Raw genomic sequence first — 27,927 nt, 5'->3', positions numbered from 1 at the left:
AAAGTATGCTGTCAGCAGTCTTTCGGCACAGAGGCCTAGACCTTACTGACAACAGAGATCTTCACGATCTCTTGAGATCGTTCGAAACGACTAAGATACCTCAGGCGAGGCCTCCTTCCTGGAACTTAGATGTGGTTCTAAGACATTTGATGTCGAGTCCTTTCGAGCCTCTCCACGCTGTGTCTCTTCGGAACTTGACAAAGAAGGCTCTTTTCCTAACTGCTCTGGCAACGGCGAAGAGAGTTAGCGAAATCCAAGCCATTAGTAAACATGTGGGCTTCAAAGGTGACAACGCTGTCTGCTCTTTGAGTCCCACGTTCTTGGCGAAAAATGAGAACCCGTTCTAACCTTGCCAAGAGCTTGAGATAAAGGGTATGACGAACTTAGTGGGCAAAGAACCAGAGAGAGTCCTGTGCCCTGTCAGGGCTCTCAAGTTTTACGTTCACAAGACGAAGGAGGTACGAGGTCCCTCAGGTAATCTGTGGTGCTCTGTGAAGAGACCTGATTTACCATTATCTAAGAATGCTTTGGCTTTCTTTCTGAGAGACATTATAAAAGAGGCTCATTCATCTTGCCAGAAGACTGATTTGAGCCTCTTGCGAGTGAAAGCTCACGAGGTCAGAGCTGTCGCAACCTCGCTTGCCTTCCAAAAGAACATGTCAATCAAGGATATCCTTGATGCCACCTTTTGGAGGAGCAATTCTGTATTCGCCTCACATGTTTAAGAGATGTGAGAAAACGATATACTAGGACTGTTGTTCTCTTGGACCTACATTTCGCAGACACTAGTTTTGGGGGCTGGAGGTAGCCTTTTTTCCTATCCCATTAGTTATGGATTTAGGTTAGTTTTTAAAAATGTTTTGCGTTTTTGGTTGTTGGTGAGGTCTTTTGTGAAGATCTTCCATTCATTAGGTTAGTTTTCATGGGGTTTTGTCTAGTTGGTCAGGTGGTGGTCAGTTGCTTCATAGCCCTCATATGTATGGTACGATGTCTGGTCATGTTGTTGGCACGCCCCCGTTGACAGAGCATCCAGAGCGCACCAGCACCTACAGGTCTCTACCTCGCTGGCAACTCTGATTAAGCAGAAGCAGGCTTAGGTGACAGTAATCACGAAGTCCAAGTCAGCTATGCTAACAGGTGAAGGTAACCAAGATGTATATCATCTACTTAATTTAGTTTCCTAAAATCCTATTCTGTCTCTTCCCACCATCCGAAGGTGGGATTCAGCTATATATATATCTGTCAGGTAAGTTTCATGAACAAAATGTTATTGTTATAATACAATTAAGTTTGTTCATACTTACCTGGCAGATATATATAATTAAGTGCCCACCCACCTCCCCTCAGGAGACAGTGGCACTGAGAAAATATGAATAGAAAAATGGGAATGGTTCCTGATATCCGCCTCCCAGCAGGCGGGAATGGGTACTACGTACCACCTGACCCGCCCCACTGCTTGTGCCGCGAGTTTTGAAAATTCTGTCGGACTTCAGAAAATACAGCTATATATATATATATATATATATATATATATATATATATATATATATATAGATATATATATATATATAGATAGATATATTAGATATATATAAGATATATATAGATATATATAGATATATATATATATAGATATATAGATATATAGATATTATAGATATATATAGATATATATATATATATATATCTATATATATATATATATATATAATATATATATATATATATATATATATATAGAATATATATATATATATATATATATATATATATATACTAATATATATAGCCTGCCAGGTAAGTATGAACAAACTTAATTGTATTATAACAATAACATTTTTTACTTTTTTTTATTAGGGTAAACTACCGAGTGGACTAGCTGCAGCCACCTTGACCATGTTCGGACCCTCCTTCCGAAAAACTACTATAACACATCCTGACACCGAAGATGGGCACCAGTCACGAGTCATAGGTCTTGGGAGCAACACCTCGAGACATGATACTCGTGACTGGTGGCTGTCTCCGGTGTCAGGACATGTTAAAGTACTTTTTCTGAAGGTGGGTCTGAACATGGTTAAGGTGGCCGCAGCTAGTCCACTCGGTTGTTTACCCTACAACATAGGGATATATTAAGTTTAAATTTCAATACACGTATAAGTTTGTACCTCTGACAAGTTTGATGCCCTTTTAATATTTTTCTGCCTTTGCAGGTGTGTGGAATAAGACAGGCAACGGGTCTCTTTATTTTTGACGGATGTGAAGCAAACTGTAGCTCAAAAGCATGTAATATGACCCGCTAATGGAGTTTGACGATTACAAAAATTGTATCGAGAAACATTAACTCTTATCAGCATGGGTCGTAAAAGTGGAAGAAATGAGCATTCTGCACAGAAGGATATTCGAGCAGAATTGCTCGAACAGGCGTCATCATATTTTGAGGACTTTGTCATGGATGTGGATGACCTCAAAATACAATGGGGTATATTGTCTGTGTCGGCGATTCGGGAGCTTGACTTGTCTGAAGACGAACTGGCGGCAATGCTGATGTCGCAGCTGGATTTGCGGGACACATTCATTGAGTCGTTAGAATCAAAATTACTTGGAATCGTTGCCAAAGGTCGTTCTCTTGAAGACCAAATTAGATATCTTTTAGATAAGGTAATTCATTGCTTTATTTTTAAAAAGAAATTAATGTAGCATGTATTTTGCAACTTTTGGTAACATAAGCTTTTCTACAAAATCAGACCCTTGTTTTACCTGAGCCTGTTTCTCCTCGCTTATTGTTCGGGCAAGAAATAGAAAGGATTGGAAGTCCATAACTGTAAACATCCTTGGAGACAGCCCATAGAAGGAAAAGGTAGTTGGCTATGCGTTGCAAGTTCAAGGCAATTTTGACTTGTCCCTGGCACCAAAAGAAAAAGTGATTGGGTTGTTGATAGGTAAGGGAGGCAATATCCTGCCATTTAGTTCACTCCCTTCATTGTCATTAGATTTTAGGTTCGTATATCATAGAGAAAAGCAGATTGTTCCGATACGTAATACAAACCATCGGTCCTTTAACAATAGGAAGTAGCTAGCGGCAGCTGGAACGGTCGTAAGCTTCGAACAAGGGGAGAACGGTAGTTAACTGCTTGTCCGACAGTCGCGCGCCGCGCGACTGGGAGGTAAACAAATCACTTTTGCTTTCGGCCGCGGGTGTGAAGGACGTGTTCGTCATCGCTCTCTGCCCGCTTCATCGTCGTATGCTTTGTTTATATTGTGTTTTCTACTAATGGTTTGTTTGACTTGAAAATGAAACTGTAAGTACACTGTTTTCATTTTCATTACTTAATTATGAACCAACATGGAGCTATCGCCGTAGATGCTGTGATTTCCTCTCTTTTCATGAATTGAACCCTTGAATTATGTTCTCGGTCCGAGGGCGGGTGCGCGCTCTGCGCCGAGTCATGTATTTTGGGCGAAAGTGTGTAATTGAAAAATGTAAGTACCCTTTTCATTATATTTTTGCCCTGTCGTTCGTTACCGAGAGTGTGATTGCGCTCGCACGAGCCTTTTATTTTGTATAATAGAATGCAATGAAAGTGGATTCGCAATTGCAATATTCTTTTCATTTTCATTTATTTAATTGCAATGAAAATTTAATTTGGATCAATTTTCGTTCTTTTACCCGGGGAATTGATCTTACGATTTTTTATTTTATTTTTTGTGAAAGTGAAACGCAAGTGCAGTATTCTGTTTCATTTTTTCAAAAATATTTTATTGATAGCATCATATTATTTGGATCAAGTTTCCGTTCTTACCCGGGAAGTTGATCTTTTCCCCTTTCCCCCTTTTTTTTTTAAGTTCTATGAAGTGAATCGCAGGGCAGTATTCTGTTTCATTTTCATATTACTTTTCACTGCTGTGCGGGGGTAGGGGAAGCGAAGGTCTGCCAGGAAGTCGTCGGAAAGCTCTCCCGCACTCCCTTGGTATCCGATTCTTCGTCTTCCTTCCTGCCCCCCGCTCAGCTTCTTCGTTGTATTTTGTATTTGGGGTCTTCCTTGCGTTCGGGGTGGGGCATGCCTTCCCCCCGTGCGTGAGGGAACCCCTCTTACTAATCTATCTATGTTACCGCAGGTGCTACATCTGTGGGAGACGACCTTGGACAGGTATGGACCACCGCGGCGGCAGGGCGTGCCTAGCATCCACGGGCTGCTGCAGCGTCTAGCGAGGTCTGGGGCGGTCTCCCACTACTACCACGGCCGCTTATCCTGCTCCCCCCCGCCTGGTCTACACTCCCCATGCTGTGTCGGGTGACGCCGTCCTGCCGCTACTAGGGCCGCCGATCCATTACCGAGGGGGGTTGCCGCCGCCGCCTGTTTTCTTCGTGTTTGCCTGCCCCACCCAAGACTTCCGCTGTTCCAGCAGCTCGCCCCTGGACTGGCCGCCAGTACCCAGGTTCCGCTGGCTGCCAATGATTCTACGAGGCGATCGCTGGGCCTGCCCGTACCTGCCGCTGATGTGATTGCCGCTGTTGGCTTGGCTGTCCCTTCTGGGTCTACCGCTGCCGCGCTGTTCCTGCCGCTCCTGAGCTGGTTGCTGTTCCTTGTCTCCTGTCCATGCTGGTCCTGCCCCACGGTGTGTCTCCCAGTCCCAGTCCTTCCGGGACAGGTGCAGTCGGGCCGTGTTGCTTCGGCAATAGCCCCGGCTCCGGCCTGGATGGAGGACCCTGACGACTGTCCTGCGTGAGCTGACGAGGAAGAGGAGAAGAGAAGCTGTCATCTTCGTCTTCATCGTCTGCTGCTGCTCTTCTTCGACTTCTAAGGCCCATAAGCCGAAGAAGAAGAAGGCTGCCTTTCCCCCTAAGAAGTCTCCTTCGGGAACTTCTAAGGGCCCGTCCCACCGTCCTTCTGCTGGTCCTCCTGCTCCTTCGGGAGCGGGGCCCGTCTCCCTTCCGTAAGGAAGAGATGGCGGGGACCAGAGGAGTATCGGTTAGCTCTGGTACTTCCCTCGCCTGGTGCTAGCGGCGATGCCGCTACGCCAGGTTCCGGCTCGGTCTCTCGTTCGCGAGAGATCCCGAGTGTACGTTCTCCCTCGGGAGACCGTGCAGCCAAGTTTCGGCGCCAGAGTTCGCTCGGCGCCAAGACGCGGCACGGAGCAGAAGGCTGGTGAGAGACGCTCAGGTGACTCTTGCCAGGCCAGCGGCCGCTCTTGCAGCGACCAGCTGGTAACCCGGGTTTGTTCCGATACGTAATACAAACCATCGGTCCTTTAACAATAGGAAGTAGCTAGCGGCAGCTGGAACGGTCGTAAGCTTCGAACAAGGGGAGAACGGTAGTTAACTGCTTGTCCGACAGTCGCGCGCGCGCGACTGGGAGGTAAACAATCACTTTTGCTTTCGGTGGGCCGCGGGTGTGAAGGACTGTTCGTCATCGCTCTCTGCCCGCTTCATCGTCGTATGCTTTGTTTATATGTGTTTTTTCTACTAATGGTTTGTTTGACTTGAAAATGAAACTGTAAGTACACTGTTTTCATTTTCATTACTTAATTATGAACCCTTGAATTATGTCTCGGTGCCGAGGGCGGGCGCGCTCGCGCCGAGTCATGTATTTGGGCGAAAGGGTGTAATTGAAAAATGTAAGTACTTTTTTCATTATATTTTTGCCCTGTGCGTTCGTTACCGAGAGTGTGATTGCGCTCGGCACGAACTTTTAATTTTGTATAATAGAATGCAATGAAAGTGGATTCGCAATGGCAATATTCTTTTCATTTTCATTTATTGATTGCATGAATTTAATCTGGATCAATTTTCGTTCTTACCCGGGAATTGATCCTTACGATTTTTTATGTGAAATGAAATCGCAAGTGCAGTATTCTGTTTCAATTTTCATATATATTTTTTTATGATAGCATCATATTATTGGATCAAGTTCCGTTCTTAACCGGGAATTGATCTTTTCTCCTTTAAGTTCTATGAAGTGAATCGCAAGGGCAGTATTCTGTTTCATTTTCATATTACTTTTCACTGCTGTGCGGGGGTGGTAAGAACGAAGGTCTGCCAGGAAGTTGGTAGCCGATTCTTCGTCTTCCTTCCTGCCCCCCGCTCAGCTTCTTCATTGTATTTTGTATTTGGGGTCTTCCTTGCGTTCGGGGGGGTGGGGCATGTCTTCCCCCAGTGCGTGATGGAACCCCTCTTACTAATCTATCTATGTTACCGCAGGTGCTACATCCGTGGGAGACGACCTTGGATGTAGATGTAGATCCTCACGAGGGTTTGTACTCGTTGTCGGGGGCGAGAGTGCTCCCGCAACGAGCCCTGTAACGTGTATGCATTCGTCAGAGGCGCAGTGGGTGCTGTACGAGGACACAAGAAGTCATCGGAAGTCCAGTGACTCCTTTGGTAACGGACGTCCAGTTGTACTCGGGGTCTTCCGTCGCTCTGGGTGGGTTCTCTCCCCCCAGGCGCGAGGAAGCCCCTCTAATTAACCCGACTGTTGCTTCCGCATGTTTGCCATCAGCGAGGACGACCTGGGACAGGTGTGGGAGTCGCTGGGACTGCAGGGGTTGATTCAGCGGTTGGCGGGGTCGGCAGTGGTCACTCATGATACGGTAACCACTACAACAACCACAATCTCGACACCAGCATATGAGATGTCACCGCACCTGGTGTACACACCACATGTCATGTCGGTAACACCCACGGCTGCAATCCAGAAACCAATTCCTGCCGTGCCAATCAGGACGGTGCCACCGCCACCTGGTTCTTTGTATTGCCGACCCCGGACTGCCGCTGCCCAAACGAGTACCCCCCTGGACCTGCCGCCAGTGCCGAGGATGACGGTAGCTGCCGACAGGACGCCTGTCTCTCCTGTGGTACCTGCAGTGCCTGCCGTACCTGTTGCGGTCCCACCCGCGCTCATTTCCCTTTCAGATCAGGTGCCTGCTGCTCATTCACTTTCAGATGTTCCTGCTGTTCCTGGACCTGTTCCTGTTGTTCCTGCTGTTGGTGATGCTGTCACAGTCTCAGGTCTTTCCGGACAGGTGCAGTCGGGCCCTGTTGCTTCGGCAACTGCCCCGGCTCCCTCCTGGATGGAAGACTGACGTCTGTCCTGCGGAGCCTGGCGAAGAAGAAGAGGAAGAAGGTGTCGTCGTCGTCTTCGTCGTCTTCTTCGTCGTCGCTGCCTCTCCTTCCCCTTCGACTTCTAAGGCCAAACAGCCGAAGAAGAAGAAGGTTGCCTCCTTCCCCCCTAGGAAGACTCCTTCGGGATCTTCTAAGGGCCCGGCTCGCTCAGGCGAGCTGGGGAGGGGATCTTCTGCTGGTCCTCCTGTTCCTTCGGGAACGGGGCGTCGCTTCTTCTGCAAAGAGAAGTCGACGGGGACCAGAGGCACCAGCCTCGGCTGGTGGCGTCCTCACCTGGTGCTAGCGGGTCTGCCGCTAAACCAGGTTCCGTCTCGGCCGCTTCTCGTTCGCGAGAAGCACCGAGTGGACGCTCTTCCAAGAAGGACCGTCCAGCCAAAGTTTTGACGCCCGAGCTCGCTCGCCGTCAAGACAGCGGCGCGGAGCAGAAGAACTGGCGCGAGAGTCGTGCACACGACTCTCGCCAGGCCAGTGGACGCTCTCGCAGCGATCAACTGGCTGCTCGGGCTAACGTGACGGTCGCTGATCAGCCACGGGTTGAGGCGAGGAAGGAGTCCCCGCGGCCGCCGGTACCAGCCACGGCTGGTACCAGCGACTCGACGCGCCGAGAGGACGCTGGCCGTCTCGACGCGACAGAGAGCCTAGCAGGTCACCCGTCCGCCGCTCCCGATGGGACCGGGCGGAGACGGTGACCAGGCGCAGCTCGCCTGACGCTAGAGATCGGTCTCGACGTTCTCAGCCGAGCCAATCGCCCCAGGCGAGCGGTAAGGCTAGGCCTGCTGCTCGACCGTCACCGAGGCCCCGGCGGGTTGACGATCAGCAGCAGCCCTCCACGCACGCTGGTCCTGCCAGCGAGCGAGGGGGGAGCGTCAGGTCTGCCTCTCCCATAACGGGTTGAGGCGAGGAAGGGGTCCCCGCGGCCGTCGGTACCAGCCACGGCTGGTACCAGCGGCTCGACGCGCCGATGAGGACGCTCGCGGTCTCACCGTGACAGCGAGCCTAGCAGGTCCACCTGACGCCGCTCCCATCGGGACCCGGGCGGAGACGGTAACCAGCAAACAGCTCGCCTGACGCAGAGATCAGCGTCGACGTTCTCAGCCAAGCCTCTCGCCTCAGGCGAGCGGCAAGGCTAGGCATGCTGCTCGATCGCCACCGCGTTGACGATCAGCAGCAGCCCTCCAAGCACGCTGGTCCTGCCAGCGAGCTAGGGGGGAGCGTCAGGTCTGCCTCTCCTGTACCTTCAACCTCCTCGGGCTACGCCGGGAGGAGCGAGGTACCTATGAGTGATCGCGAGAGGTGCGCCGCTCGCGCCGACCCCCCCGCTATGACGCCGTATGGACCAGGCACGTTCTAGGACCGACCAGGACATACGCGCAATTAGCTGGAGGCGACCGTCAGGGGTCTGCCGCTCTTCCTCCTTCTGAAGGAGGAGTATCTAGGGATCTGTTCTTGTTGGAGGGACTGGACGGTCCTACTCCGCAAGACGCGGTTACTCCCGAGATACAGAGGAATTTGCAGAAGTCATTAAGCTGATTCGTCAGCATAATGACCCTGCGGAAGGATTGCCGTCCCACCAGCAGAGGCCCACGTCTCTGCTCGAGCGTTTTGGGGCCCGAGAGGGAACCCAAACCGACGGTGGGTCTGCCGCGATCGGAGCTTGTCGATTCTGTCTCGAACCAGTGTCTCGTCTCCGGACAAGAAGGCTCTCTCAGTTCTGGCCGGTCGATCAAGCTACTTCCACCTCCTCTACTGCGACAGCGGCGTTTTCTACGTGTCTTCGGACACTGTATTTAAATACTCCTTCGGTCCTCCTGAGAGGTTTCGACCTCGACGAGGACTGGAATGAGTCGCAGGACGGTATCGGCTCTCTCCTGTCAGGTGTCGATCAGCCCCACCCAGACGACGTTCACAGTGGCGGCAGACCCTTACCTACAGTGAGAGTTCGTAACCCTCCGCGGGAAAACGTTTTCTCCTGACGATACGTTTTCCCAGACTCTGAGAGGCCATCGCCGCAAGGCGATGGCTGCTCCTACTCTTCTCCAACTGCTAGTTCCACTGGGAAGGCGAGCGAGTATCCAATTCCTTCCCCATTCCCTCTCTCCTTACGGCTACGAGGGAAACGGGGAAGGATCCTACAGAGATTTCTTTGTAGGATCCCACGTTCGGGACTGCGCTACCGGGGTGGGACCGGGGGGCCTTCGGGTCCTACCTGACGTAAGCCCCGGTCGTTGAGGAGGAATCCTGCTCCATTCTCGATTTCTACGGGAATCGAGAGGACCACCAGCCGATATCGTTTGACGAATTCGTGGGGGTTTCGCAGACTGCTTAGAATTCTACGGAATTTCTAGCGCATTCAGTGTTTCGAGTTTTTTACGATCTTCAAACACTTACGCGAGACCACGGTCCAAAGTGAGCGAGACGAGAATTCCCGATATGTTACACGATAATCGGGGAACCTCGCCTATGCTCGAATTCCTGGAATTTTCTGCATTGTGAAGAAGACTGCTGCTGAAAGAAACTATCTCACAGTAGGCGACCAACCTGGAATAGAGGAGATCGGACGGGAATATCCAGTTTGGCTTGAACTATCGTCTTAGTATTCTGTTCACCATTGAAGCTTTCCTTCGAGGAAGACTTCTCCTTCACTCTCTTTGATAGAGAACGAAGGTGGTCGATCTCCAATCCTTATTTTGTTTCTTGAAGGAAAGAATTTAGGATGGAGATCGTTGTTCAGAATCCTACAAATATACTACGTATATTAACCTCGCGACCTGATTCTGCTAAGCAGTTGACTTGTCCGAGGGTAGGCGCATATCCTAGTTATTCTACGGATTGCGACTTAGACGAGAAGTATTCTAATTGACTGCAACTCGGGGTTGCCTGCAACCTCCCAGGAGTTTTCAGTTTTCAATTTTATATACTTATGGTTTTTGTCACGACAACACCATTTCAACTTTTTATATTTACCGAAATTCGTTTCGCCTAAATATAATTGCCCGAGCATATCTTTTATGCTCGGTAGTTCTAGCCGAACGCATTCCTTCGTGGAATAATGGATTACCTGGCAACTCAGGATGACGAGTCAGCAGGCTCAACCACTGCGTATTGAACTGCCTCATAGCAGCTCAGTATCAGCTGGGCCTCCGAGATTCACGGTCATGTATGTCTCTCTCTCCCTGCTTGATTGACTACCGAACCGTATCTCTGCCTAACAATCATGGACTTAGGTCTCTGATTAACGGGGATTCTCGCAATAATGAAGGACCATCTACTGCGGTGACGCTGGATTCCATCGCCTTCGACATTGCGAGAATTTTCAACAGAGATATCTCTTGGACTCTTTCATCTTTCTGTTTACCGCACGGTAACAGAAGTCTGTACAAGTCTCCCGCTGCATCGCACATGCGATAATGCGAATGATTTTGCAGACATCTGAGTTTGTCTTCAAAATATCTTCGTATTCGTAGGTGTACAATTGTTCATTTGTTCAACCCGAATTACGAGATGTGTCAGAAGCATCGCCTACTCCTCCGACCTGACAGCTCTACCTCCAAATGTTCAGCCCATGAGAAGCAGTTCTTCAGGCGGCTTTCACCTGTGTTTTCATTACCGAAGAACGCCCCGCTTTCATTGCAACTACGACTTCTCACCGGACAGCAATGAGATAGCGGGTAGCGTTTTCAGTCATTTGTAAGCACAGGTTATGAATCTTGTAGATCCTTCTCTCGATTCATATGTGAAGACGTAGGTTGCATTCAATATCTACCTTCGTCTTCAACGGTACATAGTGTTGTTTCTCCTTAGCTGAGATTCAACAAACATGAGATGTTTTACCTTCAGGGACCTCGGTCTCTAGAAGGCAATTGACTTTCGCCTGTTGGGTACATGCCTTAAGAGATCATACACCTCGCTGTCCGGCATTGGTGACAAACAAATACATCATTTGTTTGGTCTCTCGACATAACCCTTTAAAGGCGAAGGTCACGTGACTTACTCGGATGCTTTGACAACTTGCCTCCTACCGAACGCAGTCAGTCGGCAGCTGTCAGAGCGCCCGAGTCTTTGTTACGAATTACGCTGTTGACTTAGTTCGGTTGTTACACAGCAACCATTACTTCGTTTTAATAGCTTGTCACAGTACCCATACCATTGACACCCACCATGGAGTGTCGGTGTCCTATCCACTACCGAGAACTTCGCTGCATGGGATAGGAGGATGCGAGAGACTTCGTTGCTAACGGACAGACCAGTATGGGTACTGGACATCACCGAAGTAGAGAAGAGGGATAGGTCATGCGACTATTTCCTTCTTTTCCTCTGAGGAACTGCATGACTTCTCCTGCGAAGTCAGGCACCCAGGGGAGGGGGATCCGTGACGCTTTCGATTTCGTACCGAACTTCGTAGCGAAGACCTCAGAACCCTTCGGGTGCCCGTTGACGATTGGTTCGAGTCGTTCACAATCCCCTCCCTAATGGACTTCACCGCCTTCGATGCGAAGGAGATGCTGCCTTGTCCACAAGAACTTCTCCTTGGCGCAGGTACTGAAGGCAGGGGTCTGGTCCAACCAGACCACATGCCCTTCCTTCTACCTTCGGGATATTGCCCACAGGTCCTTGGATCTTTTTCCTTGGGACCCGTGGTGGCTGCTCAACACGTTGTGTAGCGAACCCAGACCCTCGCAGGCTGAACAGCATCGAGTCCTAGTGTGACCGTAAGATGGATGGTGAATGAGAGTGTGACTGGCTCCTCTTCCCATCTTTTTCTTCCCCTCTACCTGTGGTTAGAGGGACACGGTCGTCACCCTGCTGGATAAGGACAAGATGCAGGTGAGCTACTCAACAGAGCCCCATCCTATCCCTTTCACTAGGGATAGGAGCGTATATCCACCACTTCCTCCAACAAGGGGGAGGAAGTGGATGCCAGCTTGAGACAACCCATACTTTATGTTGCCTCTTGCAAACAGGAACAAGTTCTTGCTTGCTGGTACGAAGAGATACGCTTGCCTCTCTCTTAGTACTCGGCCCAGAGGTCTGACCATTGATCCTGCGGTGCACACCCCGATCAATCGGACAGAGGCTTGGGCTCCCCCCTCCCCGGCTCTTACGACCAGGGGGAGGCAACATTCCAGGGATGGAACGAACACCAGTCTGTTCATCAAAGACTCAGATCCCTCCCACCAAGAAGTGAGTCTTCCTATTGTTAAAGGGACCGATGGTTTTTTGTATTACGTATCGGAACAAATGACAATTTGTCGAAAATTGCATTTTTCCTAACTACTACAACCTGAGGTCCTTTACATACAGTCCCTCCTCATGCCACCCCTCACTCTGCGTATTTTGCATGGGCCAAAAGCAAAAGTGATTTGTTTACCTCCCAGTCGCGCGGCGCGCGACTGTCGGACAAGCAGTTAACTACCGTTCTCCCCTTGTTCGAAGCTTACGACCGTTCCAGCTGCCGCTAGCTACTTCCTATTGTTAAAGGACCTCAGGTTTGTATAGTTAGGAAAAATGCAATTTTCGACAAATTGTCATTTTCCCCCCTAAGAAGGCTCCTTCGGGACCTTCTAAGGGCCCGTCTCGCTCCGGCGATTCGGGGAGCTCTTCTGCTGGTCCTCCTGCTCCCTCGGGAACAGGGCCCGTCTTTTCTTCTACCAAGGAGAAGAAGACGGGGACCAGAGGAGTACCAGCTTCGGCTGGCACTTCCTCGCCTGGTTCTAGCGGTTCTGCCGCTAAACCAGGATCCGCCTCGGCTTCTCGTTAGCAAGAAGTACCGAGTGGACGTTCTCCCGCGGGAGACCGTCCAGCCAAAGTCTTGACACCCGAGCTCGCTCGCCGCCAAGACCGAAGCGCGGAGCAGAGACTGGCGAGAGTCGTGCAGACGACTCTCGCCAGCCAGTGGACGCTCTCGCAGGCGACCAGCTGGCTGCTGCGGGCGGGTTGACGTGACGGTCGCTGACCAGCCACGGGTTGAGGCGAGAAGGGGAAGGGGTCCCCTTGCGGCCGTCGGTACCAGCCACGGCTGTACCAGCGGCTCGACGCGCCGAGAGGAACGCTCGCCGGTCTCACCGCGACAGCGAGCCTAGCAGGTCACCTGACGCCGCTCCATCGGGGACCGGGCGGAGATGTAACAGCACAGCTCGCCTGCACGCTCTAGTTAGCCGTAGGACGGCTCAGCGTCGACGTTCTCAGCCGAGCCTCTCGCCCCAGGTTCGAGCGCAAGGCTAGGCCTGCTGCTCGATCGCCACCGCGGGTTGACGATCAGCAGCAGCCCTCCAAGCACGCTGGTCCTGCCAGCGAGCTAGGGGAGAGCGTCAGGTCCTGCCTCTCCTGTACCTTCAACCTCCTCGGGCTACACCGGGAGGAGAGGCGAGGTACCTATGAGTGATCGCGAGAGTGCGCCGCTCGCGATCTGCTATGACGCCGTATGGACCAGGCACGGTTCTAGGACCGACCAGAACATACGCGAAGTAGCTGGAGGCGACCGTCGGGGGTCTGCCGCTGTTCCTCCTTCTGAAGGAGGAGTATCTCGGGATCTGTTCTTGTTGGAGGGACTGGACGGTCCTACTCCGCAAGACGCGGTTATTACTCCCGAGATACAGAGGAATTTGCAGAAGTCATTAAGGCTGATTCGTCAGCATAATGACCTTGTGGAAGGATTGCCGCTCCCACCAGCAGAGCCCACGTCTCTTCTCGAGTCGTTTTGGGGCCCGAGGGAACCCAAACCGACGGTGGGTCTGCCGCGATCGGAGCTTGCCGATTCTGTCTCGAACCAGAGTCTCTCGTCTCCGGACAAGAAGGCTCTCTCAGTTTTCTGGCCGGTCGATCAAGCTACTTCCACCTCCTCTACTGCGACAGCGGCGTTTCTACGTGTCTTCGGACACCGTATTTAAATACTCCTTCGGTCCTCCTGAGAGGTTTCGACTCGACGAGGACTGGAATGAGTCGGAGGACGGTATCGGCTCTCTCCTGTCAGGTGTCGATCAGCCCCACCCAGACGACGTTCAGAGTGGCGGCAGACCCTTACCTACAGTGAGAGTTCGTAACCCTCCTCGGAAAACGTTTTCTCCTGACGATACGTTTTCCCAGGACTCTGAGAGGCCATCGCCGCAAGGCGATGGCTGCTCCTACTCTTCTCCAACTGCTAGTTCCACTGGGAAGGCGAGCGAGTATCCAATTCCTCCCCCATTCCCTCTCTCCTTACGGCTACGAGGGAAAGGGGAGGGATCCTACAGAGATTTCTCTGTAGGATCCCACGTTCGGGACTGCGCTACCGGGGGGACCTTCGGGTCCTACCTGACGTAAGCCCCGGTCGTTGAGGAGGAATCCTGCCCCATTCTCGATTTCCTACGGGAAGAATCGAGAGGACCACCAGCCGATATCGTTTGACGAATTCGGTGGGGGTTTCGCAGACTGCTTAGAATTCTACGGAATTTCTAGCGCATTCAGAGTGTTTGAGTTTTTTACGATCTCCAAACACTTAGGCGAGACCACGGTCCAAAGTGACGAGACGAGAATCCCCGATATGTTACACGATAATCGGGAACCTCGCCTATGCTCGATTTCCTGGAATTTCTAGCATTGGGAAGAAGACTGCTGCTGAAAGAAACTATCTCACAGTAGGCGACCAACCTGGAATAGAGAAGATCGGACGGGAATATCCAGTTTGGCTTGAACTATCGTCTTAGTATTCTGTTCACCATTGAAGCTTTCCTTCGAGGAAGACTTCTCCTTCACTCTCTTTGATAGAGATCGAAGGTGGTCGATCTCCAATCCTTATTTTGTTTTCTTGAAGGAAAGAATTTAGGATGGAGATCGTTGTTCAGAATCCTACAAATATACTACGTATATTAACCTCGCGACATGATTCTACTAAGCAGTTGAATTGTCCGAGGGGTAGGCGCATATCCTAGTAATCTACGGATTGCGACTTATAAGAGAAGTATTCTAATTGAACTGCAACTCGGGGTTGCCTGCAACCTCCCAGGAGTTTTCAGTTTCAATTTTATATACTTATGGTTTTGTCACGCAACACCATTTCAACTTTTATATTTACCGAAATTCGTTTTCGCCTAAATATAATTGCTCGTAGCAGATCTTTTATGCCTCACGGTAGGTTCATCAGCCGAACGCATTCCTTCGTGGAATAATGGATTACCTGGCAACTAGGATGACGAGTCAGCGAGAGCTCAGGCTCAACTACTGCGTATTGAACTGCCTGATAGCAGCTCAGTATCAGCTGGGCCTCCGAGATGCACGGTCAGTTATGTCTCTCTCCCCTGCTTTGATTGACTACCGTACCGTATCTCTGCCCAACAATCATGGACTTAGGTCTCTGATTAACGGGGATTCTCGCAATAATGAAGGACCCATCTACTGCTGTGACGCTTAGATTCCATCGCCTTCGACATTGCGAGAATTTTCAACAGAGATATCTCTTGGACTCTTTCATCTTTCTGTTTACCGCACGGTAACAGAAGTCTGTACAAGTCTCCCGCTACATCGCACTGCGATAATGCGAATGTTATTTTGCAGACATCTGAGTTTGTCTTCAAAATATCTCGTATTCGTAGGTGTACAATTGTTCATTGTTCAACCTGAATTACAAGATGTGTCAGAAGACATCGCCTACTCTCCGACCTGACAGCTCTACTTCCAAATGTTCAGCCCATGAGAAGCAGTTCTTCAGGCGGCTTTCCCCTGTGTTTTCATTACTGAAGAACGCCCCGCTTTCATTGCAACTACGACTTCTCACCGGACAGCAATGAAATAGCGGTTAGCGTTTTCAGTCATTTGTAAGCACAGGTTATGAATCTTGAGAATCCTTCTCTCGATTCATCTGTGAAGACGTAGGTTGCATTCAATATCTACCGTCGTCTTCAACGGTACATAGTGTTGTTTCTCCTTAGCTGAGATTCAACAACCATGAGATGTTTTACCTTCAGGGACCTCGGTCTCTAGAAGGCAATTGACTTTCGCCTGTTGGGCACATGCCTTAAGAGAATCATCACCTCGCTGTCCGGCATTGGTGACAAACAAATACATTATTTGTTTGGTCTCTCGGCATAACCCTTTAAAGGCGAAGGTCACGTGACTTACTCGGATGCTTTGACAACTTGCCGCTACCTACCTGAACGCAGGTCAGTCGAACAGCTGTTTCAGAGCCTCCGCCCAAGTCAGTTACGAACTACGCTGTTGACTTAGTTCGGTTGTTACAAAGCAATCATTACTTCGTTTTAATAGCTTGTCACAGTACCCATACCATTGACACCCACCATGGAGTGTCGGTGTCCTATCCACTACCGAGAACTTTGCTGCATGGGGATAGGAGGATGCGAGAGACTTCGTGGCAAACGGACAGACCAGTATGGGTACTGGACATCACCGAAGTAGAGAAGAGGGATAGGTCATGCGACTATTTCCTTCTTTTCCTCTGAGGAACTGCATGACTTCTCCTGCGAAGTCAAGCATCCAGGGGATGGGTATCCGTGACGCTCGATTTCGTACCGAACTTCGTAGCGAAGACTCAGAACCCTTCGGTCCCTGACGATTGGTTCAAGTCGTTCACAATCCCCTCCCTAATGGACTTCACCGCCTTCGATGCGAAGGAGATGCTGCCTTGTCCGCAAGAACTTCTCCGTGGCGCAGGTACTGAAGGCAGGGGTCTGGTCCAACCAGACCACATGCCCTTCCTTCTACCTTCGGGATATTGCCCACAGGTCCTTGGATCTTTTTCCTTGGGACCCGTGGTGGCTGCTCAACACGTTGTGTAGCGAACCCAGACCCTCGCAGGCTGAACAGCATCGAGTCCTGGTGTGACCGTAAGAATGGATGAGTGAATGAGAGTGTGACTGGCTCCTCTTCCCATCTTTTTCTTCCCCTCTACCTGTGGTTAGAGGGACACGGTCGTCACCCTGCTGGATAAGGACAAGATGCAGGTGAGCTACTCAACAGAGCCCATCCTATCCCTTTCACTAGGGATGGAGCGTATATCCACCACTTCCTCCAACAAGGGGGAGGAAGTGGATGCCAGCTTGAGACCCCAAACCCTACTTTATGTTGCCTCTTGCAAACAGAACAAGTTCTTGCTTGCTGGTACGAAGAGATACGCTTGCCTCTCTCTTAGTACTCGGCCCAGAGGTGACCATTGATCCTGCGGTGCACACCCCGATCAATCAGACAGAGGCTTGGATCCCTCCCTCGCTCTTACGACCAGGGAGGCATTCCAGGGATGGACGAACACCAGTCTGTTCATCAAAAGACTCAGATTCCTCCCACCAAGAAGTGAGTCTTCCTATTGTTAAAGGACCGATGGTTTTGTATTACGTATCGGAACAAATGACAATTTGTCGAAAATTGCATTTTTCCTAACTATACAAACCTGAGGTCCTTTACATATAGTCCCTCCTCATGCCACCCCTCACTCTGCGTATTTTGCATGGGCCAAAAGCAAAAGTGATTTGTTTACCTCCCAGTGTCGGACAAGCAGTTAACTACCGTTCTCCCCTTGTTCGAAGCTTACGACCGTTCCAGCTGCCGCTAGCTACTTCCTATTGTTAAAGGACCTCAGGTTTGTATAGTTAGGAAAAATGCAATTTTCGACAAATTGTCATTTTGTTTACATTTACTACTATAATTAAAAGTTGTTCCGATACGAATACAAACCATCGGTCCTTTAACAATAGGAATGTAACTTGTGGCAGCTGGAACTGGTCGTAAGCTTCGAACAAGGGAGTTCAGTAGTTAACTGCTTGTCCGACAGTCAGTGCACTGCGCGACTGGGAGGTGAAGATTATTCACTTTGCTTTCGGCCGTGCTGGGTGACAGACGTGTTCTCCACTTCTCTCTGCCCCCCTTTCGTCGTGTACTTTTTCTCCAAACCTTGGTTTGCTTTTGTGTGAATTGTTCTCAATACTGTAAATACGTGTGCTTGTATTGTTGCAATTTAACTACTATTATGGATTCTCGTGAGCTGGATAGTTCCCCCCGCCTCCCCATCAGCCGCAGGACTTGCCCTGGTGTGGAGGGCTGTAGGTGTGGGGCCTTCTGCTCTTTTCCCGAGGTAGATACTCATGAATTGTGTGCTCGGTGTCGGGGGCACGAATGCTCTCGTGCCAAGCCCTGTGATATTTGTGTTTTGTGGTTGGAGGAGCAGTGGGCGCGCTTTGAGGGGAGGAGGAAGCGACGTAAGCCTGCCAGGGAGTCATTGAAAAGTTCTCTGGCTACTCCCCTGGTCACGGACACGTCTTCTCTCCTCCCTCCATCTCAGCTCCCGCGTATGGCTCCTTCCCCTTCGGGGGAGTTTTCTCGCTCCTTCTCTTCGCCCGATCCGTCTAGCGTGGGGGAGGGGGCTAGGTACCCCGACATCCAATTGTACTCGGGGTCTTCCGTTCGCTCGAGGTGGGACTTGTCCCCCCCGGGCGAGGGGAAAGCCCTCCTACTAACCCGACTTTTGCTTCCTCAGGTGCGATTGCCGCGGGTGACGACCTCAACCAGATGTGGCACTCGCTGGGTCTCCAGGGGACACCGAGTATTCGGGGGCTGTTGGATCATCTGGCGAGTGGCTCTGCTCCGGTGACCACCACCACCACCGTATCGACCCCAGGGTATGCCGCCCCTCCTCACCTGGTGTATACTCAGCATATCACTATGGTGACCCCTTCAGCTGCAGTGCAGGCGCCATTGTGCAGTGTTCTGAGGAGGGTCGTAACACCGCCGCCCGGGTTCGCCGCTCTCGCCTCAGCCCCCGACTTCAGGTGCCCCAAGAGCTCTCCCCTGGACCTGCCACCAGTACCCAGGAGGTCGCTGGCCGCTGCCATGCCTCCTTCTGTACTTGCCGTTCCTGCCGTGCCTGCCGTACCTGCTGTACCTGTTTTACCTGGCCCAGCCCCTGCCGATGTCGTTCCAGTCCGTGGTGTTGCTGCCCCAGTCGCAGGTCCTTCCGGACAGGTGCAGCCGAGCCATGTTGCTTCGGCAATAGCCCCGGCTCCGTCCTGGATGGAGGACCTGACGACTGTCCTGAGGAAGCTGACGAAGAAGAAGAGGAAGAGGAGGAAGGTGTCATCGTCGTCTTCATTGTCGTCTGCTGCCGCCATTTCTCCTTCGGCTTCCAAGGCTTCACGGCCGAGGAAGAAGAAGGCTGTCTCCTCCCCCCCCAAGAAGTCTCCTTCGGGAACTTCTAAGGGCCCGTCTCACTCCGGTGGGACGGGGGTGGTCTTCCACTGGTCCTCCCGCTCCTTCGGGAGCGGGGCCCGTCTCTCCTTCCGCAGGGGCCCATCTCTCCTTCCGCAAGGAAGAAGAAGTTGGGGACCAGAGGGGTACCGGCTAACACCGGTACCTCTCACCTGGTGATAGGGGCTCTGCTGCTGCGTCAGGTTCCGTCTCGGCCTCTCGTTCGCGAGAGGTACAGTGTGCGGTCGCCCGCGGGTGACCATGCAGCCAAAGTCCAGGCTTCCGAGTTCGCTCAGTGCCAGGATCGAGGCACGGAGCGGAGGAAGACAGGTGAGAGTCGCTCAGGTGACTCCCGCCAGGCCAGCTATTGCTCTCGTTGTGATACGCGGGCTCCCAAGGTTGACGCGACGGTCCCAGACTGGCCACGGGTTGAGACCCGGTGGGTAGGGGGACCAGCAGCAGCTCTCCTGACGCTCGGGACCAGAGCCGTTGTTCTCCGTCCAGCCGCTCTCCCCCCGGAGAGCTGCGCGACCAGGCCTGCAGCTCGATCGCCACCGCGGGTTGGCGATCGCCTGCAGCCCCCCAAGCACACCGATTCTGCCGGTGAGCGAGGGGGGAGCGTCAGGTCTTCCTCTCCGATCCCTTCAACTTCCTCGGGCTATGCCGGGAAGAGCGAGGCGATCCGGAGTGACCGCGATGAGTGCGCTCCTCACAGTCCCACCACGACGCCCTACGAGCCTGGCATGGTCTTAGGACCGACCAGGTCGTGCGCGCAAGTGGCACAAGGAGACCAGGAGGGGTCTGTTACAGTTCCTCCTTCAGGAGGAGGAGGGTCTCTTGTTGGAGGGACTTGATGGTCCTATTCCACAAGACATGGTCACTCCCGAGATCCAGAGGTCGTTTGCAGAGGTTATTGCGCTGATTCGTCAGCGCAATGACCTCGGGGAAGGATCGCCGTTCCCACCTTCTGAGCCTACCTCCAGGCTCGAGTCGTTCTGGCTGACTCGGTGCTGGGCCAGGTGGACTCTCTTGTCTCTGGACGGGAGGGCTCGCTACGGTCTGGCAGGTCTTCCAAGCTACTTCCCCCGTCTCTACTGCGACAGAGGAGATTCTACGTGCCATCGGAGGACCCTTTGCTGCCCAAACAGGTTAACCTGGAGCTAGCTAGCCTAACTCCGGGGGTGTCTGCAGCAGCTCCTGTCGGAGAACTTATGGTTCTCGCAGCAAGAGGCACTCGCATTGGAGTCAACCGCCATGGCGGCATTCCAAGCAGTCTCCTGGTTAGACCTGTGGTCCCTCATGGTGTTTAAGGTTGCGGCCACTTCGGGAAATATCACTCATGAAGGTGACCCGGCTTTCGGGAGACTGTGCCAGTCTGGAGGTAGAGCCATCTCCTACCTAGCCCACCAGACGGCAAACCTGTGGGCCAACCTGGTTCTTCGGCGTAGGGACGCAGTCCTCACCTGAGTGACCAGGGCGGCTGGGCGTGAAGGTCTTCGCAACAAACCGGTGCGGAGTTCCTCCTCTCTCTTCCCCGGAGAGATGGTGGACGCTGCGGTAGAGCAACGGCGCACTGATGACAGCGACCGTCTAGTACACCAGGCAGTCTCAAAGGCGTCTGGGCAGCCTCGAGCTACTGCGGCCAAGCCCAAGAGCTTGGTTAGCGCTTCCTCTGCGGCCAAGACGATCGCATCGTCGAGGCCCAGGGGAAAGACTCTGCCTTCGACTTCTAGGAGCGACCGCAACTAGCCCTCCTCCCAGGCCTCCTTCTCACGAGGGGGAGCTGGAAAGAAGAAGCCGAAGAGAGGTGGGAAACGCTAGGGACGGCGTTCCCCCTCACCTGCTGCCGGAAGTGGGGGGATTGCCTGGCGAGCCATTGGGCAACATGGCAGCACTTTGGAGCGGAGACCTGGATAGTAGACGTCCTTTGGGAGGGGTATCTACTACCCTTCAAGTCTCGGCCACCCCTCACCTCCAACCCGGTCCACCTTCAGATCTACGTACCCGGAACATCCAAGGACGTAGCACTTCGGCAGGAAGTCCAAGCCATGGTGAGTAAAGGAACTGTGGAGATCGTCAGGGATCGGTCACCGGGCTTCTACAGCCGTCTTTTCCTGGTAGAGAAGTCTTCGGGGGGCTGGCGCCCGGTGATAGATCTCTCTCCCCTTAACCGATTCGTTCACCAGTCTCGGTTCACGATGGAGATGGCACGCTCCGTGCTCGACTCCATCAGGGAGAACGACTTCATGCTTTCGGTGGACTTGAAGGACGCGTATTTCCAGATACCCGTTCATCAGTCCTCTAGGAAGTACCTCCGCTTCATCCTCGACGGGACGGTGTACCAATTCAGGGCACTTTGCTTCGGTCTGTCAACCGCCCCACAGGTGTTCACGCGAGTGTTCACTCTGGTGTCTGCTTGGGCCCACTCGTCAGGGATACTTCTTCCGAGGTATCTCGACGACTGGTTAGTCCTGGCAAGCTCCTGCTCGCAGTTGCTACGGGACAGGGATCGACTCCTCGAGTTCTGCCGCAATCTGGGGATCGTGGTGAACTTCGAGAAGTCCGATCTCGAGCCCAAGCAGAGGATGAAGTACCTGGGTATGCTGATCGATACGGTAGCAGGGCGAGTCTTCCCCGCAGACTCGCGGATCAGCAGATTCAGGGAGGCAGCCTACCAGTTCCTGTCTCGGCAGGAACAGCCAGCTCAGCAGTGGCAAGTCGTGATCGGCCACCTGTCATCACTCGAGAAGTTAGTCCCTCACGAACGTCTTCACCTGCGGTCTCTCCAGTGGAGACTAAAGGAGAGTTGGTCACAGGCAAGAGACCCGCCGTACTTCCCAATGTCCCTCATGGAGGAGGTGAGGCAGGACCTAACCTGGTGGCTGGACGACAGGAACCTCGTAAGAGGAGTGCCTCTCTGCACTCCCCCCTCCCCCTCCCCGGAGATGTTGCTGTTTTCAGACGCGTCAACTGAGGGATGGGGCGCACACCTGGAGGAGTTGCTGGCTGCAGGAGTGTGGGATCATCACGACAAGCACCTTCACATCAACGTACTGGAGCTCAAGGCAGCGTTTCTCGCGCTCCAAGAGTTCCAGGACCGCTTGATGGGACACTCAGTGGTGTTGATGTGCGACAACGCCACGGTAGTGGCATATTTCAACAAGCAGGGGGGCCTAGTGTCTCTCCCGCTGCACCAGTTGACGTTGCAGGTGCATGAGTGGGCCGTTGCTCACTCGGTAGAGCTGTCAGCCCGCTACATTCCAGGCAAGAGGAATGTAGTAGCAGACAAGCTCAGCCGTCGGGATCAGGTGATAGGGACCGAATGGTCCCTACACCCAGACGTGGCGGAAAGGCTCTTCAACCTGTGGGGGCGTCCAGTCGTGGATCTGTTTGCCACCCGGCACAACAGGAAACTTCAGGTTTTCTACTTGGCTGTGCCGGACCCATGGGCAGCTGCAGAGGACGCTCTTCAACACCCGTGGGACAACCTCTTCGTTTACGCCTTCCCCCGATCTGTCTGATTCGCAAGGTGATCAGCCGAGTACTGGTCACCCAGAATCTCAGGATGATCCTGGTGGCTCCCAAATGGCCTGCCCAAATGGCCTCAGGCCATTTGGTATCCGGACCTGCTGGCTCTTCTTGCAGGAGCACCGAGAGAGATTCCCCCTTGGCACAACCTTCTCGTCCAGCCGCACGTGGAACGGTACCACCAGTCAGTCCAGTCCCTTCATCTTCACGGCTGGCTGTTATCCACCATCTCTTGCGAGTGAGAGGCTTTTCTCGCCGAGCAGCAACAGAGATGGCTGGGTACATCAGACAGTCCTCTGCAGCTGTGTACCAGGGAAAGTGGGCCGTCTTCTGGGTGGTTTTGTCGTAGACAGAGTCTATCTCCTCTCAGAGCCACTCTTCAGCAGGTAGCGGATTTCCTCTTCTTCCTTCGCCAAGAGAAGCTCCTCTCCGTCCCCACAGTCAAAGGATACAGGGCCGCCCTGGCCCTAGTCCTGAAGCTGAGGGGAGTGGATATCTCGAACTTGTTCGAGATCTCCCTGCTAATGAGGAGCTTCGAGAGGTCTTGCCCACCCAGGGAACTCAGGCCCCCCGGGGTGGGATGTGACTCTCGTCCGTAGGAGTCTGACTCGAAGACCCTTCGAGCCACTCCGAGAGTCGTCAGACAGGGATCTGACCCTCAAGACCCTCTTCCTTGCTGGCCCTGGCATTGGCAAAAGATAGTAGGGGGAACTTCATGGCTTACCCTTCAACGTCAAGCATACCAGGGGATGGGGATCTGTGACGCTCGATTTCGTCCCGAACTTCGTAGCGAAGACTCAGAATCATTCGGTCCCTGACGACCGGTTCGAGTTATTCACGATCCCCTCCCTACTGGACTTCACCGACAACGATGTGGATGAGATGCTGCTTTGTCCTGTGAGGGCGCTACGGCGCTATCTGAAGAGAACTCGGCACCTCAGGCCTGAGTGTCGACGCCTCTTCGTTAGCACCGGGGTGACCAAGAAAGAAGTGTCCAAGAACACTCTCTTTCTGGCTGCGTGAGGTGATCAGGAGGGGATGCGAGGCTGATGGTAGCGACGACATCCGTACCCTTCATCCGAGAGCCCACGAAGTCAGAGGTATTGGTCCTTCCCTTGCGTTCCGCAAGAACTTCTCCCTGGTGCAGGTCCTGAAGGCGGTGGTCTGGACCAACCAGACCACCTTCACCTCCTTCTACCTTCAGGATATAGCCCACCGGTCTTTGGACACTTTTTCCTTGGGACCCGTGGTAGCTGCTCAACAAGTTGTGTAGCTTACCCAGCACCCAAGCGGACAGAACAGCATCGCATCCTTGTGTGACTGCATGAATGGATGAGTGAATGAGAGTTTGAATGGCTTCTCTTCCCCATCTTTCTCTCCCCCTCTACCTGTGGGCAGAGGGACGCGGTCGTCACTACGCTGGAACAGGAGACCGATGCAGGTGAGCTACTCACCGAGCCCCATCTTCCCCCTTTCATTAGGGATAGGAGCGATTATCCACCACTTTCCCCAACAAGGGGGGTGAAGTGGAAGAACAAGAGACAAACCCATGACTTCATATTGCCTCTTGCAATAGGAACAAGTTCTTGCTAGTTTTAAGAGGTACGCTTGCCTCCCTCTTATTACTTGGGTCCCGAGGTCTGACCATTGATCCTGCGGTACATACCCCGATCATTGGGCAGAGGCTAGGATCCCTCCCTCTGCTCTTACGACCAGGGAGGGAACCAAGGTGGACAAACACCAGTCTGTTCATTGACTCAGATTCCTCCCACCAAGAAGTGAGCCTTCCTATTGTTAAAGGACCAATGGTTTGTATTCGTATCGGAACAAATAACAATTTGTCGAAAATTGTATTTGTTCCGACACGTAATACAAACCATCGGTCCTTTAACAATAGGAAGTAGCTAGCGGCAGCTGGAACGGTCCGTAAGCTTCGAACAAGGAGAAGAAGGTAGTTAACTGCTTCGTCCGACAGTCGCACGCCGCGCGACTGGGAGGTAAACAAATCACTTTTGCTTTCGGCCGCGGGTGTGAAGGACGTGTTCGTCATCGCTCTCTGCCCGCTTCATCGTCGTATGCTTTGTTTATATTGTGTTTTCTACTAATGGTTTGTTTGACTTGAAAATGAAACTGTAAGTACACTGTTTTCATTTTCATTACTTAATTATGAACCAACATGGAGCTATCGCCGTAGATGCGGCGATTTCCTCTCTTTTCATGAATTGAACCCTTGAATTATGTCTCGGTGCCGAGGGCGGGCGCGCTCGCGCCGAGTCATGTATTTTGGGCGGAAGTGTGTAATTGAAAAATGTAAGTACTTTTTTCATTATATTTTTGCCCTGTGCGTTCGTTACCGAGAGCAAGATTGCGCTCGGCACGAGCCTTTTTTTTTTTGTATGATAAAATGCAATGAAAGTGGATTCGCAATGCAGTATTCTTTTCATTTTTCATTTATTTATTTTGCATAAAATTAATTTGGATCAATTTTCGCTCTTACCCGGGAATTGATCCTTCCCCCCTTTAAGTTCTATGAAGTGATCGCAAGGGCATTATTCTGTTTTCATTTTTCATATTATTTTTCACTGCTGTGCGGGGGTAGGGAAGCGAAGGTCTGCCAGGAAGTCGTCGGAAAGCTCTCCCGCGACTCCCTTGGTATCCGATTCTTCGTCTTCCTTCCTGCCCCGCTCAGCTTCTTCGTTGTATGTTGTATTTGGGGTCTTCCTTGCGTTCGGGGTGGGGCATGTCTTTCCCCCGTGCGTGAGGGAACCCCTCTTACTAATCTATCTATGCTACAGCAGGTGCTACATCTGTGGGAGACGACCTTGGACAGGTATGGACCACCGCGGCGGGCAGGGCGTGCCTAGCATCACGGGTCTGCTGCAGCGTCTAGCGAGGTCTGGGGCGGTCTCCACTACTACCACGGCCGCTTATGCTGCTCCCCCCCCTCCTCCTGGTCTACACTCCCCATGCTGTGTCGGTGACGCCGTCTGCCGCTACTAGGGCCGTTTTTTTTCGTGTTGCCTGCCCCAGACTTCCTCTGTTTCCAGCAGCTCGCCCCTGGACCGGCCGCCAGTACCCAGGTTCCGCTGGCTCGCCGATGATTCTAACGGGAGGTGATCGCTGGGCCTGCCGTCCTGCCGCTGATGTGATTCCCGCTGCTGATGTGATTCCCGCTGTTGGCTTGGCTGTCCCTTCTGGGTCTACCGCTGCCGTGTTCCTGCCGCTCCTGAGCTGGTTGCTGTTCCTGTCGCTCCTGGTTCCTGAGCCTGTCCATGCTGGTCCTGCCCACGGTGTGTTTCCTTCCCCAGTCCCAGTCCTTCCGGACAGTTGCAGTCGGGCCGTGTTGCTTCGGCAATAGCCCCGGCTCCGGCCTGGATGGAGGACCTGACGACTGTCCTGCGTGAGCTGACGAGGAAGAGGAAGAAGAGGAAGCTGTCATCTTCGTCTTCATCGTCTGCTGCTTTGCCCTCTTCCCCCCTTCGACTCTAAGGCCCATAAGCCGAAAAGAAGAAGAAGGGCTGCCTTCCCCCCTAAAGAAGTCTCCTTCGGGGAACGTTTCTAAGGGCCCGTCCCACCCCGGTGGGACAGGGGGTCCTTCTGCTGGTCCCTCCTGCTCCTTCGGGAGGCGGGGGCCCGTCTCCCCATCCGTAAGGAAGAGATAGACGGGGGGACCAGAGGAGTATCGGTTAGCTCTTGGTACTTCCTCGCCTGGTGCTAGCGGCGATGCCACTACGCCAGGTTCCGGCTCGGTCTCTCGTTCGTGAGAGATCCCGAGTGTAACGTTCTCCCTCGGGAGACCGTGCAGCCAAGTTTCGGCGCCAGAGTTCGCTCGGCGCCAAGACGCGGCACGGAGCAGAAGGCTGGTGAGAGCCGTCATGTGACTCTCGCCAGGCCAGCGGCCGCTCTTGCAGCGACCAGCTGGTAACCCGGGTTTTCCCCCCTAAGAAGGCTCCTTCGGGACCTTCTAAGGGCCCGTCTCGCTCCGGCGATTCGGGGAGCTCTTCTGCTGGTCCTCCTGCTCCCTCGGGAACAGGGCCCGTCTCTTCTTCTACCAAGGAGAAGAAGACGGGGACCAGGGAGGAGATACCAGCTTCGGCTGGCACTTCCTCGCCTGGTTCTAGCGGTTCTGCCGCTAAACCAGGATCCGCCTCGGCTTCTCGTTAGCGAGAAGTACAGAGTGGATGGTCTCCCGCGGGAGACCGTCCAGCCAAAGTCTTGACGCCCGCTCGCGCTCGCCATCAAGACCGAAGCGCGGAGCAGAAGACTGGCGAGAGTCCGTGCAGACGACTCTCGCCAGGCCAGTGGACGCTCTCGCAGCGACCAGCTGGCTGCTCGGGTTGACGTGACGGTCGCTGACCAGCCACGGGTTGAGGCGAGGAAGGGGTCCCCGCGGCCGTCGGTACCAGCGGCTCGACGCGCCGAGAGGACGCTCGCCGGTCTCACCGCGACAGCGAGCCTAGCAGGTCACCTGACGCCCGCCCTTCCCATCGGGACCGGGGCGAGACGGTAACCAGCAACAGCTCGCCTGACGCTAGAGATCACGTCGCGTTCTCAGCCGAAGGCCTCTCGCCCCAGGCGAGCGGCAAGGCTAGGCCTGCTGCTCGATCGCCACCGCGGGTTGACGATCAGCAGCAGCCCTCCAAGCACGCTGGGTCCTGCCAGCGAGCTAGGGGGGAGCGTCAGGTCTGCCTCTCCTGTACCTTTAACCTCCTCGGGCTACACCGGGAGGAGCGAGGTACCTAGGAGTGATCGCGAGAGGTGCGCCGCTCGCGATCCCGCTATGACGCCGTATGGACCAGGCACGGTTCTAGGACCGACCAGGACATACGCGCAAGTAGCTGGAGGCGACCGTCAGGGTCTGCCGCTGTTCCTCCTTCTGAAGGAGGAGTATCTCGGGATCTGTTCTTGCTGGAGGGACTGGACGGTCCTACTCCGCAAGACGCGGTTACTCCCGAGATACAGAGGAATTTTGCCAGAAGTCATTAAGCTGATTCGTCAGCATAATGACCTTGCGGAAGGATTGCCGCCGCTCCCACCAGCAGAGCCACGTCCTCTTCTCGAGTCGTTTTGGGGGCCCGAGAGGGAACCCAAACCGACGGTGGGTCTGCCGCGAT

The 27,927-nt window shown here is 53.1% G+C and overlaps 1 protein-coding gene across 1 annotated transcript in view; it reads left to right on the top strand.

Annotated features, from left to right (window-relative positions):
* LOC135217235 (angiogenic factor with G patch and FHA domains 1-like) overlaps positions 1-27,927 on the top strand; it is an 89,407-nt gene that overhangs the window by 11,734 nt on the left and 49,746 nt on the right. The window contains 1 exon segment of the mRNA XM_064252959.1: positions 2,211-2,658. Within this exon segment, the coding sequence (XP_064109029.1) occupies positions 2,353-2,658 (306 nt within the window). The 5' untranslated portion in view covers positions 2,211-2,352.

The sequence above is a fragment of the Macrobrachium nipponense genome, chromosome 7 (assembly GCF_015104395.2).
Source record: "Macrobrachium nipponense isolate FS-2020 chromosome 7, ASM1510439v2, whole genome shotgun sequence".
Taxonomy (NCBI): Eukaryota; Metazoa; Arthropoda; class Malacostraca; order Decapoda; family Palaemonidae; genus Macrobrachium; species Macrobrachium nipponense.
The sequence above is the reverse complement of the archived record's forward strand: the minus strand, read 5'-3'. Positions and strand labels throughout refer to the sequence as shown.